The sequence below is a fragment of the Vipera ursinii genome (genome assembly GCF_947247035.1).
Source record: "Vipera ursinii genome assembly, chromosome: 1".
Lineage (NCBI taxonomy): Eukaryota > Metazoa > Chordata > Lepidosauria > Squamata > Viperidae > Vipera > Vipera ursinii.
This window is the reverse complement of record NC_139512.1, coordinates 356,002,310-356,029,699: the sequence shown is the minus strand read 5'-3', so window position 1 is coordinate 356,029,699 and position 27,390 is coordinate 356,002,310. Positions and strand designations below refer to the sequence as shown.

General features: G+C 49.1%; 2 protein-coding genes across 4 annotated transcripts in view; one reads left to right on the top strand and one right to left on the bottom strand.

Annotated features, from left to right (window-relative positions):
• Positions 1-12,036, bottom strand: part of LHFPL7 (LHFPL tetraspan subfamily member 7) — a gene marked incomplete at its 5' end in the record, with an annotated part of 80,417 nt that extends 68,381 nt beyond the window's left edge. Inside the window, one exon of the mRNA XM_083379873.1 lies at positions 11,596-12,036. Coding sequence (XP_083235999.1) covers positions 11,596-12,036 — 441 coding nt within the window. The remainder of the gene's footprint in view (positions 1-11,595) is intronic.
• An 8,268-nt stretch (positions 12,037-20,304) lies between these two features.
• AKAP10 (A-kinase anchoring protein 10) overlaps positions 20,305-27,390 on the top strand; it is a 58,014-nt gene continuing 50,928 nt past the window's right edge. For all 3 annotated transcript variants that reach the window (XR_014494461.1, XR_014494462.1, XM_083379723.1), the window contains exon 1: positions 20,305-20,518. Coding sequence is in view for 1 of the 3 variants with exons in the window: in XM_083379723.1 (XP_083235849.1) it covers positions 20,497-20,518 (22 nt within the window). In the remaining 2 variants the exon portion in view is untranslated. The remainder of the gene's footprint in view (positions 20,519-27,390) is intronic.

Here is a 27,390-nt window from a genome sequence, read left to right as displayed (position 1 = left end):
CTGATCCTGGCGCTTCCGCTGAGCCCCGACAGCCCTGCAGCTCCAGCCGTCTCTTGCTCAGGCTTATGCGGTGCTGCCACCGGTTCAGCTCATTCCCCTCCCCTGCTACCACTTGTCTAGGATGGTCGCGTACCACCTGCCAGGTGCCAACGTACCACAGGTGGTACCCGTACCACTGGATGAAAAGCTGTGTTCTAGTGCAATCCTCTGCTCAAAGCAGGAGTTAAATGCTCTCCAGTCTCCTCTTAAAAACCTCCAGTGATGTAGCAGCGCCCACGATTTCTGGAGGCAAGCTCTTCCGCTGGCTAATTGTCCTCACTGTCAGGAAGTTTCTCCTTAATTCCAGGTTGCTTCTCTCCTCAATTGGTTTGCAGCCGTTGTTTCTTGTCCTGCCTTCAGGGGCCTTGGAAAATAAGTTGACCCCCTCCTCTTTGTCGCAGCCCCTCAAATACCGGAATGCTTATGTCACACTTAGCCCCAAAAATATTGGGCTCCGTTGTAGTCATAAGTCGAGGACGAGCTGAATAGGTTTGGTCTTGACCCCACTGGCTGGGGGATCTTGATGTGGGATGGTAAAAGTTCTGGAGGAAACCAGACTGGGTGGTGTTGCTACAACCTATCAATCTGCTGCAGATGTTGGAAGACAAAGAGGAAGGGAAAAAAACCAGATTACGGATTCTGTCTGGTCTCTTACAACCTGTTATTCTCCCCCTTGCCCACAAAAGGAGGGAGAAGCTGAGAAACAGACAAAAGCAGCCAGAGAATTAGCACATCAATGGGGTGACCCCTTGGACCTCCATCAAGGCGAGCAAAATAGGGCTTAATGAAATGTTAATTAGGCAGCAGCCTGAATGCCAGCATTGGCTGACTGCCCAAGCACTGCACAAACACACACATATGCATCGCCCAGCCTGGCTCTTTCCCCCCCACCCCCAAGTCGTTGCTTGTGCAGTAAAGGGGAAAGACCGTCTCCTCTCTGAATGCCAAGTCTGGGGTCCCCATTAGGGGCCACAGGCATCTGGGCCTTGGTTTTGCCCTCTGACAGATCTCCACCAGTGATGTCAGCAGTCACATAAAGAAAGAATGTGCTGGTTTGACGCAACCAGCCGTAGCCTCAAAGCACTGTGCATGGATTCTCAAACAGACCAGCAGAATAATAATAACAACAATAACAACAATAATACATTATTGTTGTTGTTGTTACTGTTGTTGTTATTATTATTATATTAATATATATGTATATATTATATATCATAGTATTACTATAATACAGACATGTCAAACACAAGGCCCGGGGGGGCCAGATCCGGCCCGTGAAGTGGTTTCATGCAGCCCGCGAAGCCATCCTGGAAACAGTGAGGGAACGGCCCCCACTGCCTTGGCCCTGGCCCAGAGACCCTCCTTCTGCCAGAGACCCTCAGATCTCTCCCACTCCTGCCCAGGCCCCCATAGGCACCCTTGATGCCAATGATGTAGAGCTGGCCACGCCCACCCAGTAGGCCATATGCACTCTAGCCATGCCCACCCATTAGGCCACACCCACCCTGGCCACACCCACTCGGCCCCCTGAGGGTAACCGCAATGCTGATGCGGCCCTCAATGAAATTGAGATTGACACCCCTGTTATAATACAACACGCCAGATATCGCAGTCGTAGAGAACCGAAGCGTACAGCTGATTGATATCGCTGTACCAGGAGATGCCAGAGTCGAAGAAAAAGAACTGGGAAAAATTACGAAATACCGCAACCTGGCCATCGAAACTGCGTGATTATGGATGAAACACGTAACAGTGATACCCATTGTCGTCGGGGCACTGGGAACTAGGTCCAAAAACTTTGCAAAACGCATCAAGAAACTGCAGCTTCCTGCAATAACTCCAGCAAAGCTACAAAAAACTGCGCTACTCGGAACATCTTACATTTTAAGGAGGTACCTCGTTGAGACCTAGGATGCTGGCAGCAACCCGTGTCAACCATTAGTGCCAGTCAATTTGAGTGTTCAGTTGACTGAGTTTCATGTTTTAAGAATAAAAGCTTTCTAATAATAATAATAACAATAACAACAACAACAAAAGTTGGGAGGGAACTTGGAGGTCATCTAGTCCAGCCCCCTGCTCAGGCAGGAAACCCTATACCATTTCAGACAAATGGCTGTCCAGTCTCTTCCAGTGTTGGAGCATTCACCGCTTCTGGAGGCAGGTTGTTCCACTGGTTAATTGTTCTCACTGTCAGGACGTTTCTCCTTAGTTCTAGGTTGCTTCTCTCTGTCATTAGTTTCCATCTGTTGCTTCTTGTCCTGCCTTCAGGGGCTTTGGAGAATAGCTTGACTCCCTCTTCTTTGGGGAAGCCCCTGAGATACTGCAACGCTGCTATCATGTCCCCCCTCGTCCTTCTCTTCATTAAACTAGACATACCCAATACCAATAAATAAATAAATAAATAAATAAATAAACCTTTATTGTCAAAGTACAACATGTGTACATTGAGATTAGCTGAGCCTCCCCCTGTGCTCTCTGCCCCCAACACACAGTGACAACAAACCCTCCATCCCACCACACTATCAATCAGAATAGAGCCTGAAGGGACCTTGGAGGCCTTCTAGTCCAACCCCTACCTCAAGGCAGCAGCCTTATACCATCCCAGGCAAGTGGTCTGTTTTTTGAAAACTTCCAGCGATGGAGGACCCACAATCTCCGGAGGCCTGGTCTGATGGGTTTAGGGGTATTTTAATGTTATTGTATTAATTGTATTGAATTGGGCTGTAATATTTAATATTTTTTTTAATTTTTGTATGTTGTATTTTATTGTATTGCCCTGTACACCGCCCTGAGTCCTTCGGGAGAAGGGCGGTATAGAAATTAAATTATTATTATTATTATTATTATTATTATTATTATTATTATTATTATTATTATTATTATTATTATTATTATTCAATTCTCCTCCTTTTTTGCTGTGACTGCTGGGAATATAATAGCGGGTAGGAAGGACTGTCCAGAAGTCAATCAGAATCCATCAATCAAAATAGAGCTGGAAGGGACCTTGGAGGTCATCTAGTCTGACCCCCTGCTCAGGCAGGAGACCATAGACCATTTCAGACAAATGGCTGTCCAGTCTCTTGTTATACACCTCCAGTGATGGAGCATCCACAACTTCTGCCGTAAGAAAGGAGAAGAGAAGAGAAGAGAAGAGAAGAGAAGAGAAGAGAAGAGAAGAGAAGAGAAGAGAAGAGAAGGGATAGGATTGTTACAACTGTAGTTCTCGACTTACGAGCCCGAAATTTCCATTGTTAAGTGAGACATTTGTTAAGTGAGCTTTGCCCCATTTTAGGACCTTTCTTACCTTAGTTTTTAGGTCAAGAATTGCAGATGATAAGTTAGTAACCTGGTTGCTAAGTGAATTTGGCTTCCCACCCTTGCGTCATGGTTCCGACAGATGAATCTTTTCAAAAGAACTTCGAGGCATTGGTTTCCTTAAAGCATCTTTTATTCAAGAAACAAAGTATCGGCACTACATAGTTGAAACCAGAAAGTAAATTCCCCTCCCCTGGATACAAAGTAACAAAGCACAATTCCCTCCTCCAATGAACAGTCATAAATCACATTCCCCAATTAACCTGAAGCACGGGGCTTTCTCCCCAGCTCTCCAGCCTGACAAATCTTTATCAACTCTGGGCCCAATGACCTTGGGTTCCCACAGCTGAGTTATTATTGCTATGACTAGCTGGACTCTCACCCACATTCCCCCTCCCAGCATCAACGAACTCCAAAAGCGATAGAGAAAAGATGGCTTAATTTCCATCTGTGGTCAAAGCAAGAACATCCGATGTTAGCAGCGTTGACACCAACAGCTCTACCAAGGAGAAAATAGGATATTTTGTGCCCTTTTTTTTGAGGCAGCCCCTATCGGAAGCTAAAACCACCCAATGTTTTTCAGTCAATTTCCATCTGTGGTCAGAGCAAGAACATCCGGCGTAAGCAGCGTTGGGACACCTTGACTTTGCTTGCCAAAAGTTCGCAAAAGGAGATCACATGGCCTCGGGACGCGGCGACCGTCACAAATGCGAACCAGTTGCCGAGCATCTGAATTTTGTTCACATGATCGCGGGGATGCTGGAAGAGTCGTAACAATGAAAAACAGTCGTCACGTTCCCAGAATTCCCAGCCAGCATGTTCGAAAAACTGCTTTTTCTGGCCCAACTGCAAAACTGCAGATAGATGCTCGCTGTCCATGGTGCTGAATGGACGTGCTGTTGAGTCTCAAGGAGCTATCCGAGGTCCTGAATGAATCAATCGGAATACAGCTGGAAGGGACCTCAGAGGTCATCTAGTCCAACCCCCTGCTCAGGCAGGAAACCCTATACTATTTCAGACAAATGGCTGTCCAGTCTCTTCTTAAAAACCTCCAGTGTTGGAGCATTCACCACCTCTGGAGGCAGGTTGTTCCACTGGTTCATTGTTCTAACTGTCAGGAAGTTTCTCCTTAGTTCTAGGTTGCTTCTCTCCTTGACTAGTTTCCATCCGTTGCTTCTTCTCCTGCGTTCCGGTGCTTTGGAGAATAGGTGGACCCCCTCTTCTTTGGGCATCCCCTCAAATATTGGAAGACTGCTGTCATGTCCCCCCCCCAGTCCTTCTTTTCTCTAGACCAGGGGTGTCAAACTCAATTTCATTGAGGGCCGCATAAGCATTGCGGTTGCCCTCAGGGGGCCGGGTGGGCATGGTCTGGGTGGGTGTGGCCTACTGGGTGGGCGTGGCCAGCTCTACATCATTCGCATCAAGGGTGCCTATGAGGGCCTGGGCAGGAGTGGGACAGATCTGAGGGTCTCTGGCAGAAGGAGGGTCTCTGGGCCACGGCCAAGGCAGTGGGGGCCGTTCCCTCACTCTTTCCAGGATGGCTTCGCGGGCCGCATGAAACCACTTCGCGGGCCGGATCCGGCCCCCGGGCCTTGTGTTTGACATGTCTGCTCTAGACTGACCGTACCCAATTCCTGCAGCCCTTCTTATGTTTTCCTCTCCAGGCCTTTGATCATCTTAGTCCAGCCTGACATCAATTAAACCCCATGTAAAACAAACAGGTAGTCCTCAAGTTACGGCTATTCATTTCCAGATAGTCCTTGACTTACAACAGTTTATTGAGTGATGGTTCAAAGTGACAATGGCATTGATAAAAGTGACTTATGACTGTTTTTCACACTTATCACCAGTGCAGCATCCCCGCGGTCACATGATCAAAATTCCGATGCTTGGCAACTGTTTCATATTTATGACGGTGGCAGGGTCCCGGAGTCATGTGATCCCATTCTGTGACCTTCGGACAAGCAAAGTCAACGGGGGAAGCCAGATTCATTTAACAACCGTCCACTGCCAGGACTTCGATCCTGACCAGCCCAAGATGGACTCATCCTTCCGTCTTTCTGAGGTCGGTAAAATGAGGATGGAGATTGTTGGGGGAAAAATATGCTGATTCTGTAAACCTGCACAGAGAGGGCTATAAAGCACTGAGAAGCAGTATACAAATCCATAAGCGCTAGCCTATGGCTATGCTATCCCCATTTGAGACCTTCTGACAGGCAAAGTCTATGGGGGCGGGGACCCCCATTCTTTTAATGACTGCAGAATTCATTTAACCACGGCAGTGATTCGCTTAACAACCGTGGCAAGAGAGGTCGTAAAATGGGACAAAACCCGCTTAACAATCATCTTGCTCAGCTCTGGCAATTTTGGGCTCAATTGTGGACGTAAGACGAGGATCCACCTGTACCAAATGCGCCGTCCTCACACCAGTTCATGCATCAAACTGGACGTGATTTCCTTAGCGGGACGGTCTCTTTAAATAAGACCGATCTGTTTTTGCAATAGGTCACGGCCCAGAAAAGCCGCCGTTTGGACTCACCATTATGAACCTCCTCTTACGCATTGGGCCACCCCACCACCTGTTCCCATCAATGGGGGTGTCAGAAGGCCCTTTTCTCTTTGGGGGTTATTGAAACAGCTGCGAGAAGCAAAGCTTTGCCGAGAGATAAAGGAGCTTAACTGGAATGGCCAGGCGGCCTCCTCGTAAATCTTTGATTTATGAAATGTGTAAGGCCGTTCCAATCTATCATGGCTGGGAGAGAGGGGGGCGGGTTACATAAACAAACGAACTAAGGGATGGTTGCAACACGAGGACTTCCTGGATGCTTTAAACCCCCCCCCCCCCGGCTTTCTTTGAACTGAGACTGTCGATCTGTTCCGCCTTTGGCTCTCGGGACTGGAGCCCTGAAGAACGGCATTCATTTTCGTGTTGTAATTCTTAACCCTAAATCTTTTTAACATTCCTATTGTTTCATATTCTCTTTTACAGGTGTATGGCTAGGCGCCAAGAAGTCGCCTGACAATAAGGTGCGCAGTTTATCAATTTAACAATAGAGATGGTTTGATCTAGTAGTTAAGGCCCCAGATTAGAAATCAAGGGACAGTGAGTTCTAGTCCCACCTTAGGCATGAAAGCCAGCCGGGTGACTTTGAGCCAATCACCAGGAGACAGTGAGTTCTAGTCCCGCCTTAGGCATGAAAGCCAGCTGGGTGACTTTGGGCCAAACACCAGGAGTCGGTGAGTTCTAGTCCCGCCTTAGGCATGAAAGCAAGCTAGGTGTCTTTGGGCCATTCACTGGGAGATGGTGAGTTCTAGTCCCGCCTTAGGCATGAAAGCCAGCTAGGTGTCTTTGGGCCAATCACCAGGAGACGGTGAGTTCTAGTCCCGCCTTAGGCATGAAAGCCAGCCGGGTGACTCTAGGCCAATCACCAGGAGATGGTGAGTTCTAGTCCCGCCTTAGGCATAAAAGCCAGCTGGGTGACTTTGGGCCAATCACCAGGAGACGGTGAGTTCTAGTCCCGCCTTAGCCATGAAAGCCAGCTGGGTGGCCTGGAACCAGTGCTTTGTCTCTCAGCACCACTCCCCCTTCAGAGTGATTGTTGTGGGGAAAATAGGAGGAGGAAGGAATATTTATTAGCTATGTTTATAAAAATAATAAAGGTAGGCTATAAATGAATCAATCAAAAAATGCAGGTAGTCCTCGAACCACATTGTAGCCCCAAATTCCTGATGCTAATAAAAGCAATTGTTACATGAGTTTTGCTCCATTTTACGACATTTCTTGGCACTGCCGTTAAGAGAATCACTGGGGTTCTTACGTGAATCTGGCTTTTCCCATTGACTTTGCTTATCAGAAGGTCCCCAAAGGGGATCAGTGACCCCAGGATGCTGCCAGCGTCACAAATATGAACCAATTGCCGAGTGTCCGAATCCTGATCACCTGACCAGGGGGGCAAAAGGGTCATAAGTCACCCTTGTAACTTCAAACGGCCACTAAAGAAATGGTTGTAAGTCAAGGACTATGCGCTACTCCATAGCTGGAGGAAAGTTACCCTCTGGGCCTGGGGGATCCATTGTACCTTCGAACACCCTCTTAGTGACTTGCTGTAAGAAGAGGACTCTCTGTATGTGATAGACAGGTAGATCTCGACTTAACAACCCTTCATTTAGTAACTTTGCAGTGAAAACAGCGCTAAAAACAGTGACTTATGATTGGTCCTCCTACTTATGACTGTTGCAACATTTCCCATGATCACATCACATCATGTCTAGTCTAATGAAGAGAAGAACGAGGGGGGACATGATAGCAGCCTTCCAATATCTCAGGGGCTGCCCCAAAGAAGAGGGAGTCAAGCTAGTCTCCAAAGCGCCTGAAGAGAAGAAGCAACGGATGGAAACCCATCAAGGAGAGAAGCAACCTGGAATTAAGGAGAAACTTCCCGACAGTGAGGACAATTAACCAGTGGAACAGCTTGCCTCCAGAAGCAGTGAATGCTCCAACACTGGAAGTCTTTAAGAAGAGATTGGCCAGCCATTTCTCTGAAATGGTATAGAGTTTCCTGCCTGAGCAGGGGGTTGGACTAGATGACCTCCAAGGTCCCTTCCAGCTCTATTCTATTCTATTCTGTTCTGTTCTGTTCTGTTCTGTTCTGTTCTGTTCTGTTCCGTTCCGTTCCGTTCTATTCTATTCTGTTCTATTCTATTCTATTGAAGTCGTAAGTTCAGGACTACCTGTACCATTTCAGATAAATCTTCAATCTCGTCTTAAAAACTTCCAGTGTTGGAGAACCCACAACCTCTGGAGGCAAGCAGTTCCACTGGTTAGTTGTCCTCACTGTCAGGAAATTTCTCCTTAGTTCCAGGTTGCTTCTCTCCTTGGTTAGTTTCCAACCATTGCTTCTTGTCCTGCCTTCAGGTGCTTTGGAGAATAGCTTGACTCCCCCTTCTTTGGGGCAGCCCCTCGAATACTGGAAGACTGTTATCACGTCATGACCACCTCAGCCAAAGGCGCATTTAACACACACCCCGGGTTGCTGTTTGGATGCCTAGAAACGTCTTCTTAGCCGTTACAAGGGCCTGACTTTCAGATGCTTCAATCACTCTTCCACTTGGCCATGAAAAACAATATGGGGAAAAATGAGACAGGGAGGATCCCCTGACATTAGCTATTCAGGAAAGCTAAAAACGGCATTCTGTCGCTACCAGTTATAAAGAGTGAAGCATTTAGTTCAAGAATTTGGGGCCAGAAAAGAATCTGAGATCTCTTACTGTCCATCAGATCAAGGCTAAGGAGCTATAACAAAAAAAAGCTTCGGTTTGAGAGAGACTTTGAATAGGTGGTTAAGGGCTTAAGGAACCAGGTTAAAAACTAGGAGACAGTGAGTTCTAGTCCCACCTTAGGTATGAAAGCCCACTAGGTGACTTTGAACCAATCACCAGGAGACGGTGAGTTCTAGTCCCACCTCAGGCATGAAAGCTGGCTGCGTGACTTTGGGCAAATCACTAGGAGACGGTGAGTTCTAGTCCCGTGTTAGGCATGAAAGCCAGCTGGGTGACTTTGGACCAATCACCAGGAGACAGTGAGTTCTAGTCCCACTTTAGGCATGAAAGCCAGCTGGGTGACATTGGCCCAATGACCAGGAGACAGTGAGTTCTAGTCCCACCTTAGACAAGAAAGGCCAGTGGGTGGCTTTGGGTCAATCACCAGGAGAGGGTGAGTTCTAGTCCCGTGTTAGGCATGAAAGCCAGCTAGGTGAGTTTGGGCCAAGCATCAGGAGGTGATGAGTTCTAGTCCTGCCTTAGTCATGAAAGCTTCTAAGGTGACTTTGTGCGAGTCCTGCCTGCCTCAGTGCAACCCACCCAGCAAGGTGGTAGTTTTGGGGGGAAAATAGGAAGAAGAAGGACATATTCACCACCAAGAGTTATTTGTAAAAATAGGAAAGGCAGGAAAGAAAGAAAGAAAGAAAGAAAGAAAGAAAGAAAGAAAGAAAGAAAGAAAGAAAGAAAGAAAGAAAGAAAGAAAAGAAAGAAAGAAAGAAAAAAAGGAAGGAAGGAATGAAAGAAGGAAGGAAGGAAGGAAGGAAGGAAGGAAGGAAGGAAGGAAGGGACAGAGAGAAAAGAGGGAGGGAGGGAGGGAGGAGAGATAAAAGAGTGGGGAGGGAGGGGAAAAGGAAAGAAGGAAGGAAAGAAAGAAAGAAGGAAGGACTTACAACCAGCCAGCCAAACTCAAGATTGAAAGCTGCAATTCCCATTTCACTGCCCAGTGCAGAATAATAGTCATAATTGTCATTTTTACAAGGAAGGGCGTCAGCTTGGCTAGCGGTGGAATCAAACAGCCCGTGAAATGGGCTTGCCTGCTAAAGGACCCCAGACTCTTTTGTCCTCTCTCTGCCACCACAACCCTCTCTCCCCCCCACCCTCTCCCACACACACATATGCACTTTCCAACAAAAGAACGCAGGGCGAAAACAAAATGATCCATTAACCACAATACACCATCAGCAGGACCCCTAGGAAAATAACACCCAGTTCCCTGCATTGTACAAGCGACCTGTTGAAGCCATTCCTGCTCATCTTAACAGGAGTGGGGTCCTTTGGGGGTGTGGGGGGGGTGTTAACAGCCCAATCTCAGCCGCTTCTCTTTTTTAAAAAATTTACACCCCCATCCCGTTAAAAAAATAAATAAATAAAAATCCATACCAGAGGTCTGGATTATTATTATTTTTTTTAAAAAAAGCCTACTATGAACCCATATTGCAACCGGATGAACTTTTAAACACCTTTATTTGAATCTCTGGCTTTATGAAGGATTGTTGTTGTTCTTGTTGGATTTTTTTTTTCTGATTTGCAACAATTCTACTCCTTGGAAAGGGTGCAAAAAGGCACAGCTGCCTTATCGTCTTCTCCTTCGCACGCCTGTTGTGCCGCAACTCACACAAAACTGGGGACGTGAAGCGTGCCGAAGTCCCCCCCCCCGCCTTGTAGGACCCACCATCGTCAGCCCAAATGGGGTGTAAACCCCCACACACACACTCAAGGAAGAAAAATTAGCCCAATGGCCGCAAGCTGATTTCATCGGTCCTGTGTCCAGGCTAATCTTTGAATTACAATTATCGTCTGTCTCACCGTCAGCCAGATGTCCAGGCTGGATTTGGCATTTTAATCCACCTATCCTATCCCGTCCTTCCCAAGGACCTGGGATAGGCAGAGGTGGATGTTTGATGGTGTTTAGAGATATTCAGCCTTCCATCCTTCCGAGGTAGGTCAAATGAGGACCCAGATTGTTGGGGGCAATTAAGCTGACTTTGTAATAATGCCGCTTGGGGTGTGTGTGTGAAAGCCCTAATAAGCAGGCATATACATCGAATGAAGGCTACTGCTAAGCTTGTAAGCCGCCCTGAGTCTTCGGAGAAGGGCGGGATATAAATGGGATTTTAAAGAAAAAATTCAAGGCGGCAGTCACATTTAATTTGTGCTTTAGATTGTAAGCCGCCTTGAGTCTTCGGAGAAGGGCGGGATATCAATGGGATTAAAATAAAAAATAAAAAATAAAATTGTTGGGAGAAATGTAAGCACTTCCACATCGAGCTGCCTTTTGCAATTGACCGATGGTGAATGCGTCAATGCCGGATGGCGCTTCTCTCGCACCTAAGGCCCCTGTAACTCTGGGTTATTCCCTCGGCTTGCTTTCTTTTGCCACAGTCGTCCTAATTTCAGGTGTGTGTGTGTGTGTGTGTGTGTGTGTGTGTGTCTTTTGTATTGTTGCGATCATTGTCCACTGGTGCTGCAATGCTCCCAGCCGAGCAAACGTGCCAGTTACAAAGAACTGCCTCTCGGGGAGATTCACACGACGCGCTAAGCCCACGGGCGCTGCATTTCGCGTGAAGCCACCCGCCGCAAGCAGAAAGCGCGACTTAGGGTTGGACCGGGAGGGGGGGGGTCTAACCGGGTCGGAAGGGGGTCCCTACAGCCCGCCGCTGACTCGGTCCGTCCGTCCGTCCATCCACCGGGGTCCCGGACACGCGGCGGGCGCAAAGCACGATCGCGGGTGGGTGAGTGGCTGGCAAGACGGAAATCAACCCGTCTCGTTATTGTCACGGCCCACCCGGCTGGGCGAAGACCCACTCCCCCCCTTCCAAAGCGCAGCCCACCGCCGAGACCCTTCCCCACGCACGCCCACCCACCCACCGACCCACGCACACACACACACACACACCCGATCCCACGCAACCCGGGCCTCACCTGCCAGGAGGCGGAGGGGATCCGTCCGAAGCCCCCCAGGCCGGCCAGGCCGTCGCAGGGCTCCACGCGCGGCGTGGCGGCTCCCGAGCAGTGCCAGAGCAAGCCGAAGCTCGCCTCGCCCGCGCCGCCCACGGCTTCCACGGAGGCGGGCGGCGCGGGGCTCCCCCACCGCCGGCCGCCCCCTGCCCGCGGGCGGACGATCCAGGCGGGCGAGAGGAAAGCCAGGCTGCAGACGGCCAGCAGGCAGGAGGACAGCAGGGCCCAGAAGCAGCCCACGCCGCTCAACATCGTGGGCAGAGCCGCGGCGTGGGGCAGCCGGCCCGTGGCCAGCGAGGGAGCCGGGCGGCCGGGCAGCAGTGCCGCTTGCCCGCCGCTGCCCGCCGCTGCCTCCTCTTCCTCCTCCTCCTCCTCCTTCTTCTTCTTCTTGCGGCGCGGAGGCATGGAGGGGGCCGGGCCAAGCCACCTCCCGAGCCACGCGCGACCGCGGCTCACAGCAGGAGCCGGCGCCTGCAGGTGCCTCCCCCCGCCTGGCCGCTTGGCCTCGCCTTCCCGGTGGGCGTCTCCCGTCAGCCGGCTCCCCGTCACGTGCAGGCCGGCCCCACCCACCCGCGAAGGGGAAGCGGGGCTGGCGTGGGGAGAGGAGAGGTGGGGGTCTGTGTAGGGGTGGGGGTCTTCTCCTCCCTTCCCCAGTGAAAAGTCTTCCATTCTTCCCCCGCTAGTGAAAAGTCTCCCCCTGCTTTCCCCCCACCCACCCACTGGTGAAAAGCCAGGCTCGGATAAGGGCGGAAGGAAGGGAGATTCTTGGGGCGGGGGGCTTTAAAAGAGAGAGACACCAGAGAGAGAGAGGGAGGGAGGGAGGGAGAGAGAGAGACAGAGAGAGAGAGAGAGAGAGAGAGAGAGAGAGGGAGAGAGAGACAGAGAGACAGAGACAGAGACAGAGACAGAGAGAGAGGGAGAGAGAGAGGGAGAGAGAGAGAGAGGGAGAGAGAGAGAGGGAGAGAGAGACAGAGAGACAGAGACAGAGACAGAGACAGAGAGAGAGGGAGAGAGAGAGGGAGAGGGAGAGAGAGGGAGAGAGAGAGAGAGACACCAGAGAGAGAGACGAGAGAGAGAGAGAGAGGGGGGGGGGGGAGAGACAGAGAGAGAGAGAGAGAGACAGAGAGAGAGAGAGAGAGAGAGAGAGAGAGAGAGAGAGAGAGAGAGAGACCAGGCTTTCCCACGACTGGGAACTCTGCATTCAATGCCTAAGCAGCGGGATCCGCCCGCAGTAGCGGAGTCCAAGACTCGCGGGAAGAACGTGAGGAGGCGAAACACGCGGAGAGCCCCCCATGCCTTAGGGTCGGGCTTGGTCCGCTGCGTGTTCCGTACAGGATTAGTACCTAACCCGGCCTCTAGGCTGGTCAGTGAGGGACAGGTGTATTCTAAGGCGTTGCTGCCCTCTAGCGGCCGGCCTGTGTTTCGCAGCATTGATTAGTGCCGCTGAGCTGTAGGATGGTGAATGATCGATCATCAAGGGGTAATCGTGGATGGGGCCATTTTGGGGGGAAAGAGTCCTCCTTTGAGGCCTGTGTGGTTGTGGCGAACTCTCCTTCGCACACGTCTGTGAGAGCCTAGGCTTTTCGAGGATAGAGATCTTGGCCAACTTGAACCATGGGCCCTATCCAACAAAATGAGTTTCCACGTGGAGAAAAGCAAAGTTTTACATTTAAAGGTAAAGGTAAAGGTTCCCCCGCACATGCGTGCTAGTCGTTTACAACTCTAGGGGCCGGTGCTCATCTCTGTTTCAAAGCCGAACAGCCAGCGCTTGTCCGAGGACATCTCCGTAGTCATGTGGCCAGCATGACTAGACGCCAAAGGCGCACGGAACGCTGTTACCTTCCCACCGTAGTGGTCCCTATTTGTCTACTTGCATTTTTATGTGCTTTTGAACTGCTAGGTTGGCAGAAGCTGGGACGAGTAACAGGCGCTCACTCTGTTACGCGGCGCTCGGGATTCGACCCACCAAACTGCCAACCTTCTGATCAACAAGCTCAGCGTCCTAAAGGCACAAGTAGAGACTGGGTGAGACCTGGCTCAAAAACAGCAACTGTGAGAGGGACCTCGGAGTCCGAGTGGACGATCACTTGACCGTGAGCCAGTTGTGTGCGGCAGCAGCCAAAAAAGTGAATACAATCCTGGGTTGTTTAAACAGAGGCATATAATCAAGATCACGCGAGGTATTAGTGTTGTTGTTGTTGTTGTTTGCTGCGAAGTTGTGTCCGACCCATCGCGACCCCCATGGACAACGTTCCTCCAGGCCTTCCTGTCCTCTACCATCTTCTGGAGTCCATTTAAACTCACGCCTCCTGCTTCAGTGACTCCATCCAGCCACCTCATTCTCTGTCGTCCCCTTCTTCTCTTGCCCTCAACCTTTTCCAGCATGAGGCTCTTCTCCAGTGAGTCCTTCCTTCTCATGAGGTGACCAAAGGATTTGAGTTTCAACTTCAGGATCTGGCCTTCTAAAGAGCAGTCAGGGTTGATCTCCTCTAGGACCGACCGGTTTGATCGCCTTGCAGTCCAAGGGACTCGCAGGAGTCTTCTCCAGCACCAGAGTTCAAAGGCCTCCATTCTTTGGCGCTCGGCCTTTCTTAGGTATTAGTCCCGCTTTACAAAACCCTAGTGAGGCCACACCTGGGAACACTGCAGCCAATTTTGGTCACCATGTCACAAAAAAATGTTGAGAGCTTGGAAAAAGTTCAGAGAAGAGCAACTAAGATGATCCAAGGCCTGGAGACCAAAACATACGAAGAACCAGCTGCGGGATTGGGGTTTGGCCAGTCTAAAGAAAAGAAGAAATAGGGGAGACGTGATAGCAGTCTTCCAGTATCTGAGGGGCTGCCACGAGGCGGGGGGGGGAGGTTGTTCTCCAAAGCACCTGAAGGCAGGACGAGAAACAATGGATGGAAACTGTTCAAAGAGAGAAGCAACCTGGAATTAAGGAGAAACTTCCTAACAGTGAGGACAATTAACCAGTGGAACAGCCTGCCACCAGAAATCATGGGCACTATATCACTGGAGATTTTGAAGAAGAAGCTAGACAGTCACTTGTCTGAGATGGTATAGGTTCTCCTGCTTAAGCAGGGGGCTGGACTAGAAGACCTTCAAGGTCCCTTCCAGCTCTATTCTATTCTATTCTATTCTATTCTATTCTATTCTATTCTATTCTTAACAGAGTAACAGATTTGAAAGGGAACTTGGAGGTCTTCTAGTCCAACCCCCTGCTCAAGCAGTAAACCCTATACCAGAACCCACAACTTCTGGAGGCAAGCAGTTCCACTGGTTAATTGTCCTCACTGTCAGGAAATTTCTCCTTAGTTCGAAGTTGTTTCTCTCCTTGATTCGTTTCCATCCGTTGCTTCTTCTCCTGCCTTCATCTACTTGTTTTCTAGTGACAGTGAAAATAGATTATTCTCATGCGCTGGAATTAATATTTCAGTGTGGAACTGATTGGAATATTCCTATTAAATGCAGCAATAACAATCTAAAAACATCTTTCACACGGTAATGGTGTTCCTGGCTGCTTCTTAAGATACGTGCTACACACAGACACACAATAGCCCAGGGAAAAATGTAAGATAGGAATGAAATTAATTTCCACCTCCATTTCTCTGCTCCTCCATTATACAAGTTTTATTTATTCTTTTAAAGATGTATCGTTGCTAAATCACCTTGTTCAAATTTGGTAACTTTAGGATGGGTGCATTTCAGCTGGGCTGGGGAATTCTGGGAATTGAAGTTTGAAATTTTAAAAGTTCAGATTGAGAAACACTGGATTAGAATATCTGTACAGTTTAATTTTCTAATCTAGTTAATATGCTGGCTGGGGAATTGTGGGAGCGGAGGTCAACCTATCAAGGTATGTTGGCTGAGGAATTCTGGGAGCTGAAATCCACCTACTCTGATGCATGATGGCTGGGCAGCTCTAGAAACTGAAGCCCACCCATCTTAAATTATGTTGACTGTTGAATTCTGGGAATTGAAGTCCACCCCTCTTAAAGCATGCTGGCTGGAGAATTCTGGGAGTGGAAGTCCATCCATCTTAAATTATGTTGAATTGTGGGAATTGAAGTCCACCCCTCTTAAAACATGCTGGCTGGAGAATTCTAGGAATGGAAATCAACCCATCTTAAAGTATGTTGGCAGGGGAAATTTGGGAGTCAAAGTCAACGTAACTTAAGGTATGTTGGCTGGGGAATTTTGGGAGTGGAAGTCCACCTACTTTAAATTATGTTGGCCGCGGAATTTTGGGAGTGGAAGTCCAGCCATTTTAAATACCACAAAGGAGAGGCAGTCAAGCTATTCTCCAAAGCACCTGAAGGCAGGACAAGAAGCAACGGATGGAAACCAATCTAGGAGAGAAGCAACCTGGAACTAAGGAGAAACTTCCTGACAGTTAGAACAACTAACCAGTGGAACAACCTGCCTCCAGAAGCTGTGAATGCTCCAACACTGGAAGTTTTTAAGAAGAGCCTGGACAGCCGTTTCTACGAAATGGTGTAGGGTTTCCTGCCTGAGCAGGGGGATGGACTATATGACCTCCAAGGTCCCTTACAACTTTATTATTATTATTAGTAGTAGTAGTAGTAGTATTACTACTATTACTATTATTGTTGTTGTTATTGTTATTATGTAACTTTTATTCATAAAACATGAAACTCAGTCAAGTTGACTGGCACTAATGATTGACACGGCTTGCTGCCAGCATCCTAGGAATCAAGCAGGTATCTCCTTTAATAATAATAATAATAATAATAATAATAATAATAATAATAATAATAATAATAATAATAATAATAGTTATTTGTGCTAGCTGGAGAATTCTGGGAGTTGAAGTCCACATAGTCTTCTCTAAAGCATGCTGCCTGAGGAATTCTGGGAGTTGAAGTCCACACAATTTCAAGTTGCCCAGGTGAAGGAACTCTGCTCTTGTAAAACTGAGCAGGTGGAACTTTATTTTGCTTGCAAGAAAACCCATCGCCTGGCACCCCCTTGTGTTTTTGAAGAGAGTCATCTGGGACAGTGTATTGAGAGGTGCCAAATATTTTTCAGGCTCCAGGTATTTTTGCAACAGCGACTACAAAAGAAATGAGCTTTTTCAAAAGAAAAAAAAAGTCTTCGGGTCCATCAAAGCAAATCAATCTTCTTTGTCATGCTTAAAAAAATTAGCTGTCTAGACTGGTCTTGATAGTGCAGGGGTCTTCAAACATGGCCGTTTTATGACTTGTGGACTTCAATTCCCAGAATTTCTCAGCCAGGTACGCGTGTCTGGCTGAGGAATTCTGGGAGTTTTATTTTTTTTTTCATCCCATTTATATCCTGCCCTTCTCCAAAGACTCAGGGCGGCTTACAATTTAAGCACAAACCAATGTGCTTAGCAATAGCCTTCATTCTATGTATATACCTGCTTATTAGGGCTTTCGGGGGGCCCCAAGTGGCATTATTACAAAGTCAGCTTATTGCCCCCAACAATCTGGCTCCTCATTTTACCTACCTGGGAAGGATGGAAGGCTGAGTCAACCTTGAGCCTGGTGGGACTCGAACCTGCACTAATTGCAGGCAGCTGGTGTTACTTAAGGAGGCATTAGTCCACTGCTCCACCAAGTTGAAGTCCACAAGTCATAAAAGGGCCAGGTTTGAAGACCCCTATGAGAGAGGATTGTGGTTTGGAAGATAATCCTAAAAGGGTGATGCTAAAAGGCACTTTAGAGACCAACTAATCCAGTGTTTTTCAACCTTGATTACCTCAGGATACGCGGACTTCAACTACCAGAATTCCCCAGCCAGCATGGCTGCCTAGGGAATTCTGGGAAATGAAGTCCACCCAAATTAAAGTGGCCAAGTTTGAAAAAAACATTGACTTAGTCCTGACTGTGCAAGATAAGCAACTACCCTTCTCAGACAGCTCCAGAGATGGACAACCCATCTGCAGCGAATCACTGCAGTTGTTAAATAAATCAATCACATGTTCGTTAAGCAGATCCAGCTTCCTCCACTGACGTTCTTTGTTGGAAGCTGGGCTGGTGATCACAAATGGAGATCACCTGATCCTAGGATGCTGCAACCATTGTAGACACATGCCAGTTGCCCACTGCCCAAATTTTGATCATATGACCATGGGGATGCTGCAACGGTCATGAATGTGAGGACCGGGGAGACATGGTAGCAGTATTCCAGTATCTGAGGGGCTGCCACAAAGAAGAGGGGGGTCGGGTTGTTCAGCAGAGCACCAGAGGGAAGGATGAGAAACAATGGTTGGAAACTGATCAAGGAGAGAAGCAACCTGGAATTATGGAGAAACGTCCTGGCAGTGAGGACAATTAACCAGTGGAACAGCTTGCCTCCAGAAATCGTGGGCGCTCCATCACTGGAGGTTTTTAAGAAGAGACTGGACAGCCACTTGTCTGAGATGGTATAGGCTCTTCTGCTTGAGCAGGGGGCTGGACTAGAAGACCTCCAAGGTCCCTTCCAGCTCTTTTCTATGTTAACTTTTTTCAGTGTTGTTGTAACTGTTATGTATGCAGGCACCTGCATAGCAACAGCCACCAAGGGGCATTGGCCTGGACAGTTTCGGCGGGAAACCTAGGGCCAACCCCATTGGCTGTTAGCTTACCTGGCCAGGTATATAAGGAGGCCAGGTAGCCCTCATTCCCCAGTTCACTTCCCCTTCCAATAAAGAGCTGAACTCACACACCGGCTGGCGTCTCTCTTGCGTCGGACCCACTACACAATAGTAACTCCAAATGGTTGCTAAATAAATGGTTGTAAGTCCCGAGTATTCCTTGTATTACTGTAATTACTGTCCCAACCTGTCTGTCTCCTCATGGGAAATCGGTGCCCCAAGACACAGGTAGTCCTCGATGTATGACCACAATTAAGCCCAAAAATTTCTGTTGCTATGTGAGGCATTTGTTAAGTGAATTTTTGTCCCGTTTTATGACCTTCTTTGCCACAGTTGTTAAGTGAAACACTGCAGTTGTTAAGTTAGTGACATGGTTGTTAAGTGAATCTGGCTTCCCCGTGGACTTTGCTTGTCAGGAGGTCGCAAAAGCAGATCACGTGACCCCCTGGGACGCTGCGACCGTCATAAGTGCGAACCAGTTGCCAAGCATCTGAATTTTGGTTGTGTGTTCATGGGGATGCTGCAGCGGTCGTAAGTGTGAAAAACGGTCATACGTCCCTTTTTTCAGCACGGTGGTGACTTTGAATGGTCGCTAAATGGACTGTTGTAAATCGAGGACTACCTGTACATGGTGCTTCTGGTGGTGTCTATTAGGACAACATCATAAACTTTTGTCTAGCAATTGTTCGAAGTTAAAATGGCCCTGAAAAAAGTGACTTACGATCATTTTTCACACTTACGACCATTGCAGGATCCCCGTGGTCATGTGATCAAAATTCAGACACTCGGCAACTGGCATGTACTTATGCAGTGTCCCAGGATCACGTGATTTCCTTTTGTGACCTTCTGACAAGCAAAGTCAATGGGGAAGCCAGATTCACTTAACAACCGCGTTACTAACTTAACAACTGCATGATTCATTTGACAACGGAGGCAAGAAAGGTCGTAAAACGGAGCAAAACTGACTTAGCAAGTGTCTCACTTAGCAACAGAAACATTGGGCTCCATTTTGGTCATACGTCAAGGATTACCTGTAGCCAGGATGGAGCCAGGATTGAATCCATCCTGTATCAGGCTTCACTTCAGGGGGCCGTTAAAGGGGGGGGAGCATGAAAAACGTGTTTTGCCTAAAAATGTTCCCCAGCCAGGCATCTTCGAGGAGTATGGGACTACAAGTCCCATCTATGTGGGGTTAAATGAGACCCATAGTCCAACAGCTGCAAAGAATGCTTGTCCGAGCCACCTCTGAGGCTTTTCTGATCACTTTTAAATTACACATTTCACAAAGATTCTTTCCCCTCCCTCTCTCTCTGTAAATTGCAGATGTTATATGGAGTGATTTATTTTATGTTTATGCAGCCTATATTGGAGGTGGTTACCCTTTGAGAGCTGTATGCAACAAAATCTCTCTCTTTTTTTGCTAGTGTACATTTAAAGTGACAATAAAGTTACTATTCTATTGTATTCTAATTTTTATATTCTACTCCATATTCTATTCTATTCCATTTTTCTATATTGTATTCTATTCCATTTTTCCATATTCTATTGTATTTTAATATTCTATTCTATTCTATTCTATTCTATTCTATTCTATTCTATTCTATTCTATTCTATTATTCTATTCTATTCTATTCTATTCTATTCTATTCTATTCTATTCTATTCTATTCTATTCTATTCTATTCTATTCTATTCTTCCTAGGTTTGGGGCTCTTGCCCTTATCCAACATGACTGAACGGGCATCCGCTCTTGTTTCCGGAACGGGCCGTGCGGGATTCTCTTGCCAGCCTAAAGAGCTCCACCGGCCCGGAAATCTCGCCCTCTTCCAAGATGGCCTCTCCGGCTCCCTCCTACCTCCTGCGCGTGGCGGGCCCTGTTCCAAGATGCCTTCCCTGAACGCCCCGCCTCCTCCCTCCTCACGCTACTCTCTGATTGGCCACCCGGCTCTGGGCCCGCTGGGATGCCTTGTGCGCGTGAGGGCTTAAAAAAAGGCTTCCGGGCCGTTCCTTTTTCTCTCTCTTAAATTTTTCCCGACAGGCTTTGCGCGCCGCCGCCGCCGCCCGGAAGAAGGAGCCTGCGCCGCGGCGGCCGCTGTTGACAACATGGCGGCTGCCGCCTCCTGCTCCTCTTCCTCCTCCTCCTCCTCTGTGCGGGGCGCGGGAGGCGGCGGCGGGAGGAGGAAGAGGAAGGCGAGCCAGCAGCCCTGAGGGACGGCCCAGGCAGGCCTGCCCGCCGGCGCCGCCATGTCTTTCTTTAGACGGAAAGGTAGGTAGCGGCGCTTTTGGGTGGCGGGGGGGGGTCTCGCTGGGGAGGGGGCTGCGCCCGTCTTTGGGCCTGGGGGAGGGGTGACAGAGAGAGAGAGAGAGAGAGAGAGAGAGAGAGAGAGAGAGAGGAGGAAAAGGGGGCGGGGGGACTGGAGGCTACGCCGCATGGGCTTTGCGACACTCGGAACATGGGCTTTGTAGTACCGTGGCGCTGGCGGGGGAGGGGCTTTGCGGGGAGGGGGCTGCCTGTTTGTGGGGCGGGAGGATGAAAAGGGGGTGGGGGGGACTGGAGGCTACGCAGCATGGGCTTTGCGACACTCGAAACATGGGCTTTGTAGTACCGTGGCGCTGGCGGGGGAGGGGCTTTGCGGGGAGGGGGCTGCCTGTTTGTGGGGCGGGAGGATGAAAAGGGGGTGGGGGGGACTGGAGGCTACGCAGCATGGGCTTTGCGACACTCGAAACATGGGCTTTGTAGTACCGTGGCGCTGGCGGGGGAGGGGCTTTGCGGGGAGGGGGCTGCCTGTTTGTGGGGGGGGAGGAGGATGATGAAAAGGAGGCGAGGAGGCTGGACTCAGCGTGGGCTTTGGGACACTTGGAACATGGGCTTTGTGGTACCGTGGCGCTGGCGGGGGAGGGGCTTTGCGGAGAGGGGGCTGCCTGATTGTGGATGAGAAGGGGGCGGGGAGGGACTGGAGGCTACGCAGCATGGGCTTTGCGCCACTTGAAGCATGGGTTTTGTAGTAGTGTTGCCCTGATAGGGGAGGGGGTGCCTGTTTGTTGGGGGGGAGGATGAAAAGGGGACTGGAGGCTACTCGGCGTGGGCTTTGCGACACTTGAAACATGGGTTTTGTAGTACCGTGGCGCTGGTGGGGAGGGGCTTTGCGGGGAGGGGGCTGCCTGTTTGTGGGAGGGGGAGGAGGATGAAAAGGGGGTGGGGGGGACTGGAGGCTGCGCAGCATGGGCTTTGCGAGAATTGAAAGATGGGCTTTGTAGTACTGTGGCGCTGTTGGGGGGAGGGGCTTTGCGGAGAGGGGGCTGCCTGATTGTGGATGAGAAGGGGGCGGGGAGGGACTGGAGCCTACGCAGCATGGGCTTTGCGCCACTTGAAGCATGGGTTTTGTAGTAGTGTTGCCCTGATAGGGGAGGGGGTGCCTGTTTGTTGGGGGGGAGGATGAAAAGGGGACTGGAAGCTACTCGGCGTGGGCTTTGCGACACTTGAAACATGGGTTTTGTAGTACTGTGGCGCTGGTGGGGAGGGGCTTTGCGGGGAGGGGGCTGCCTGTTTGTGGGAGGGGGAGGAGGATGAAAAGGGGGTGGGGGGGACTGGAGGCTGCGCAGCATGGGCTTTGCGAGAATTGAAACATGGGCTTTGTAGTACTGTGGCGCTGTTGGGGGGAGGGGCTTTGCGGAGAGGGGGCTGCCTGATTGTGGATGAGAAGGGGGCGGGGAGGGACTGGAGCCTACGCAGCATGGGCTTTGCGCCACTTGAAGCATGGGTTTTGTAGTAGTGTTGCCCTGATAGGGGAGGGGGTGCCTGTTTGTTGGGGGGGAGGATGAAAAGGGGACTGGAGGCTACTCAGCGTGGGCTTTGCGACACTTGAAACATGGGTTTTGTAGTACCGTGGCGCTGGTGGGGAGGGGCTTTGCGGGGAGGGGGCTGCCTGTTTGTGGGAGGGGGAGGAGGATGAAAAGGGGGCCGGGGGTGTGTGTGGAAACTGGAGGCTGCGCAGCATGGGCTCTGCCAGACTTGCAACATGGGTTTTTGTAGTACTGTCACACTGATGGGGGAGGGTCTTTGCCGGGGAAGGGGCTGCCTGTTGTGGAAGCGGGTCTTCAGTCAAGGGAGCAGGGGAATTGAGGAGACGGGGTTGGCTGCCTGAGTTTGGGGAAAGCAAATATGGGGCCCTTTTATGACTCATGGACTTCAACTCCCAGAATTCCTCAGCCAGGCATGCTGGCTGAGGAATTCTGGGAGTTGAAGTCCATGAGTCATAAAAGGGCCAAGTTTGAAGACCCCTGAAATATGGGCTTCCGCAGGGAATTGGGGGGGTGTATAATGATGAAGCGGGAGAAGGAAATGGGGGGGGGGTCTTTACTTGGAGGGAGGGGGTGTCCCGGATCTTGGAGTGCAAAGGAAGACCCAGTCAGATGAAGTGGGCTGTCTTTGGCTACAAGGAAGGGTCTTGGACCTGTAACTCAGGCAGTCCTCAACTTACAACCGCCCTACCTTGCGACCTTTCTCCCCACGGTTCTTAAATGAATTGCTGCACTTGTGAAGTTAGTAACACGGCTGTTAAGAGATATTTAACTTCCCCCGTCGACTTTGCTTGTCGAAAGGTCGCAGAAGAGGACGCTGCAATCGTCATAAATAGGAACCAGTTGCCAGGCCTCTGAAGTTTGGTCACATGACTGTACTGGCAAATGTGTGTGTGTGTGGGGGGGGAATTGTCAGAATAGGGGCACACCCAGGGGAGGGTTTTGTTGGGAAATAGAAAGTCAACGGGGGACACAGACAAAATGGGTTGGTGCCCAGCAGCTTTGGGCCTTCTCGGATGGGAGACCACTAAGAAAGCCCAGCTTGTGTGCTAGGCTGCGCAATAAACCGAAACCACCATGGGAAACGTGAGAGAGAGAGGGATCTGTCTGAGTCTTGCCTAGCAGGAAGTTATGGCCCCAAAGACATACTACGTGTGTGTTGTGCTATTATTATTATTTTTTATTTTTTTATTTTAATTCCATTTATATCCCGCCCTTCTCCGAAGACTCAGGGCGGCTTACAAGCTTAGCAGTATTAAATGAACACCTGGGTGACTTGGGGGCCTGTCTCTTTTCCTTAGCCCAATCCACCTCACAGGGTTGTTGTGGGGAGAAAAAAAAGGAGGAAGATAGGTTGGATCTGTTCACGGCCTTATTGGTGAAAATGAAAATTTAAATATAAATGTGTGGGTTTTCCCTCTGGCTGCCTAACACTTCCTCCTCTCCAAGCAATCATGAAAGTTCTTGGGGGGGGGGTTTCCAGGAAGGGAACCCCTCAAACCATAAAGAACGGTTGCTGGAATTGGGTCTGTCTAGTTCAGGGGTAGGCAACCTCGGCTCTTTTATGACTCGTGGACTTCAACTCCCAGAATTCCTGAGCCAGCCATGCTGAGGGGAAAGGGAGAGGTTTCTAAGCTGAGCCATGCTGGCTCAGGAATTCTGGGAGTTGAAGTCCACGAGTCATGAAGGGGGCCATAGTTCCCTCATGATGGCTGAGGAATTCTGGGAGTTGAAGTCCATGAGTTGTAAAAGAGCCAAGGTTGCCTACCCCAGGTCTAGTTTAATGAAGAGAAGGACGAGGGGTGACATGAAAGCAGGCTTCCAGTATCTCAGGGGCTGCCCCAAAGAAGAGGGAGTCAAGCTCTTCTCCAAAGCGCCTGAAGGCAGGACAAGAAGCCAACGGATGGGAATTAATCAAGGAGAGAAGCAACCTGGAATTAAGGAGAAATTTCCTGACAGAACAATTAATCACTGCCTCCAGAAGTTGCAACTGCTCCAACACTGGAAGTTTTTAAGAAGAGATTGGACAGCCATTTTTTTCCCGGAATGGCTAAGGGAACACCTGCTGCCGGCATCATCTTCCCATCGTCCTGTGCGCCCCCACAGGGAGGGCCTTCTCAGGGTACTGCCAGTTAATGAATGCCGGCGGGTTATACCCAGGGGAAGGGCGTTCTCTGTGGGTGCGCCTGCCCTATGGAACCAACTACCCACAGAACTTAGGACTGCCCCCGACCTTCGCTCATTTCACCGGGACCTGAAAACTCGGCTCTTCGATCTGTTTGGTCCAGACTGTGGGGTTGTTAATTTAACTGGGTTTTAGATTTACTCTTGGGAAGGCTTGAGTTTAATTTAATTGTTTTTTGTTTCTTTTTAATTTTTTTGTATTCATGGTTTTAACTGCCCTGTAAACCGCCCTGAGTCCTACGGGAATAGGGCGGTATGCAAATCCAATAAAATAAATTAAATAAATAAATAACTTTATTGGTGATAAATTTAAATCGTACCTAGAAGCTAACCGATAACCAAAGCAATTTCCAAAGCTTGCTCAGGCTGAACATCGCAGCTTGTGTCACTGTTCCCTGTCCCGGTCTGGAGTGTTTTCAAGGGGAGGCCCCACTGCCGTAGTCCATCTGCCAAGCGACCGAGACATAGGTGGCCATCAAACGGCCTGTGAGTTTCCTGCTCCTTCTTGTTTCACTCTGCCAGACAGGTAGTCCTCAACTTACGGCTGCAGCTGAGCCCAAATTTTCTGGTGGCTAAACGAGACAATTGTTCGGTGGATCTTGCCCCGTTTTTACGACCTTTCTTGCCACGCTCGTTAGGTGAATTGCTGCAGTGGTTAAATTAGTAACCCGGTCGTTAAGTGAATCTGGCTTCCCCCCCCCCCCCATTGACTTTGCTCGTCAGAAAGTCGCAAAAAGGGGGAATTCCGTGAACCCTGGGACGTTGCAACCGTCATAAATACGAACCAGTTGCCCAAGGGTCTGAATTTTAATCATGTGACCTCGGGGATGCCGTAACGGTCGTATGTGAGAAAACCAATCACAAGTCGGTTGTTCGCTGACTTCTGTCGCTGGTCACTATATGAATTTTTGCAAGTCGAGGGCTACCTGTATTGCAGAGAAAATTTTCAGCTGCTCTGTCAGCATTTATTTATTTATAAGGCAAATGTATTGGCCACCCATCTTACCATAGACACATAGGCTAACTCTGGGTGGCTTACAGTTACATAAAAGCTAAAGCATAAAAAGGTAAAACAAACATATAAGGAACGGTTGCTGTAATTGGGTCTGTCTCTAGTCTAACAAAAAGGGACGCGGTGGCTCAGTGGGTTAGGACGCTGAGCTTGTCGATCGGAAGGTCGGCAGTTTGGCGGGTCGAATCCCGAGTGCCGCGTAGCAGGGTGAGCGTCTGTTACTCGTCCCAGCTTCTGCCAACCTAGCAGTTCGAAAGCACGTAAAAATGCAAGTAGGAAAATAGGGACCACTCCGGTGGGAAGGTAGCAGCGTTCCGTGCGCCTTTGACGTCTAGTCATGCCGGACACATGACCATGGAGACATCCTCGGACAAGCGCCGGCTCTTCGGCTTTGAAACGGAGATGAACACCGGCTCCTAGAGTCGGAAACAACTAGCACGCTTGTGCGGGAGAACCTTTATCTTTAACTTTAGTCTAACAAAGAGAAGGATCAGGGGGGACACAATGATAGCGATCCAGTATCTCAGGGGCTGCCCCAAAGAAGAGGCAGTCAAGCTGTTCTCCAAAGCACCAGAAGGCAGGACAAGAAGCGACGGATGGAAACTAACCAAAGAGAGAAGCAACCCGGAACTAAGGAGGAATTTCCTGACAGTTAGAACAATTAACCAGTGGAACAACCTGCCTCCAGAAGCTGTGAATGCTCCAACACTGGAAGTTTTTAAGAAGAGACTGGACAGCCATTTGTCTGAAATGGGTTATGGTTTCCTGCCTGAGCAGGGGGCTGGACTAGATGACCTTCCAACTTTATTATTTTTTATTACTAAATATTAAAATCAAAGATAAATGAGGTGGGACCTGTTATTACTCAGTGAACCTTTTGAGGCCCTTTAATTCTACCCCAGGTAATTTACGTTTAAAACTGTGGTTTTCTTCGAAGTCTGAGCTACAGAATTGGTCTTCCTTGGTGATAGAAACTGGTGGCATGTGATTTTTTTTATAAAAAAAAGTTCCTGTTTTTCTTCCTCTGTCTTTTCTCGGAGAGGTGGTGCGATGCTAGATTTTAAACAGCTCTGGGCTCACATGCCAGAAGTGTTATCTCAAGGCAACGAAGCAAGGAAACGTTTTGCAAGTGACCCACAAAATGGCCCAGAATTGGAGGCAATAGCCAGACAGTGTCTTTTGTGGGTTAGTTAACGTTTGCGGATTTTGAGCTTTGGCATCAAACATTGTGGGTTGCTGTCATTTATCCCATTTTTCTTGATTCCGTAGTCTTTAAGACAACTGGAGAACTCCAGTATTCTGGAGGCTTAAAGCACACGAAGAAGAGTTGCAAGGATTTAGGGAAACGTCCAGTTTAATGATAAGAAGGATTGAGGGTGACATGATAGGAGTCTTGCAGTATCTCAGGGGCTGCCCCAAAGAAGAGGGAGTCAAGCTATTTTCCAGAGCGCCTGAAGGCAGGACAAGAAGCAACGGATGGAAACTCATCAAGGAGAGAAGCAACCTAGAACTAAGGAGAAACTTCCTGACAGTTAGAACAATTAAATCAGTGGAACCACCTGCCTCCAGAAGCTGTGACTGCTCCAACACTGGAAGTTTTCAAGAAGAGACTGGACAGCCATTTGTCTGAAATGGTAGAGGGTTTCCTGCCTGAGCAGGGGGTTGGTCTAGATGACCTCCAAGGTCCCTTCCAACATCATCATCATCATCATCATCATTATTATTATTATTGTTTTTGTTGTTATTTATTATTATTATTATTATTATTATTATTATTATTATTATTATTATTATTATTATTATTAATTATTATTATTATTATGAACCTGCCTCCAGAAATTGTGAATGCTCCAACACTGCAGGTTTTTAAGAAGAGGCTGGACAGCCACTTGTCTGAAATGGAAGGCGGTCTCCTGCCTGAGCAGGGGGTTGGACTAGATGACCTCCAAGGTCCCTTCCAACATCATCATCATCATCGTCGTTGTTGTTATTAACCTGCCTCCAGAAGCTGTGAATGCTCAAACACTGGAAGTTTTCAAGAAGAGACTGGACAGCCATTTGTCTGAAATGGTAGAGGGTTTCCTGCCTGAGCAGGGGGTTGGTCTAGATGACCTCCAAGGTCCCTTCCAACATCATCATCA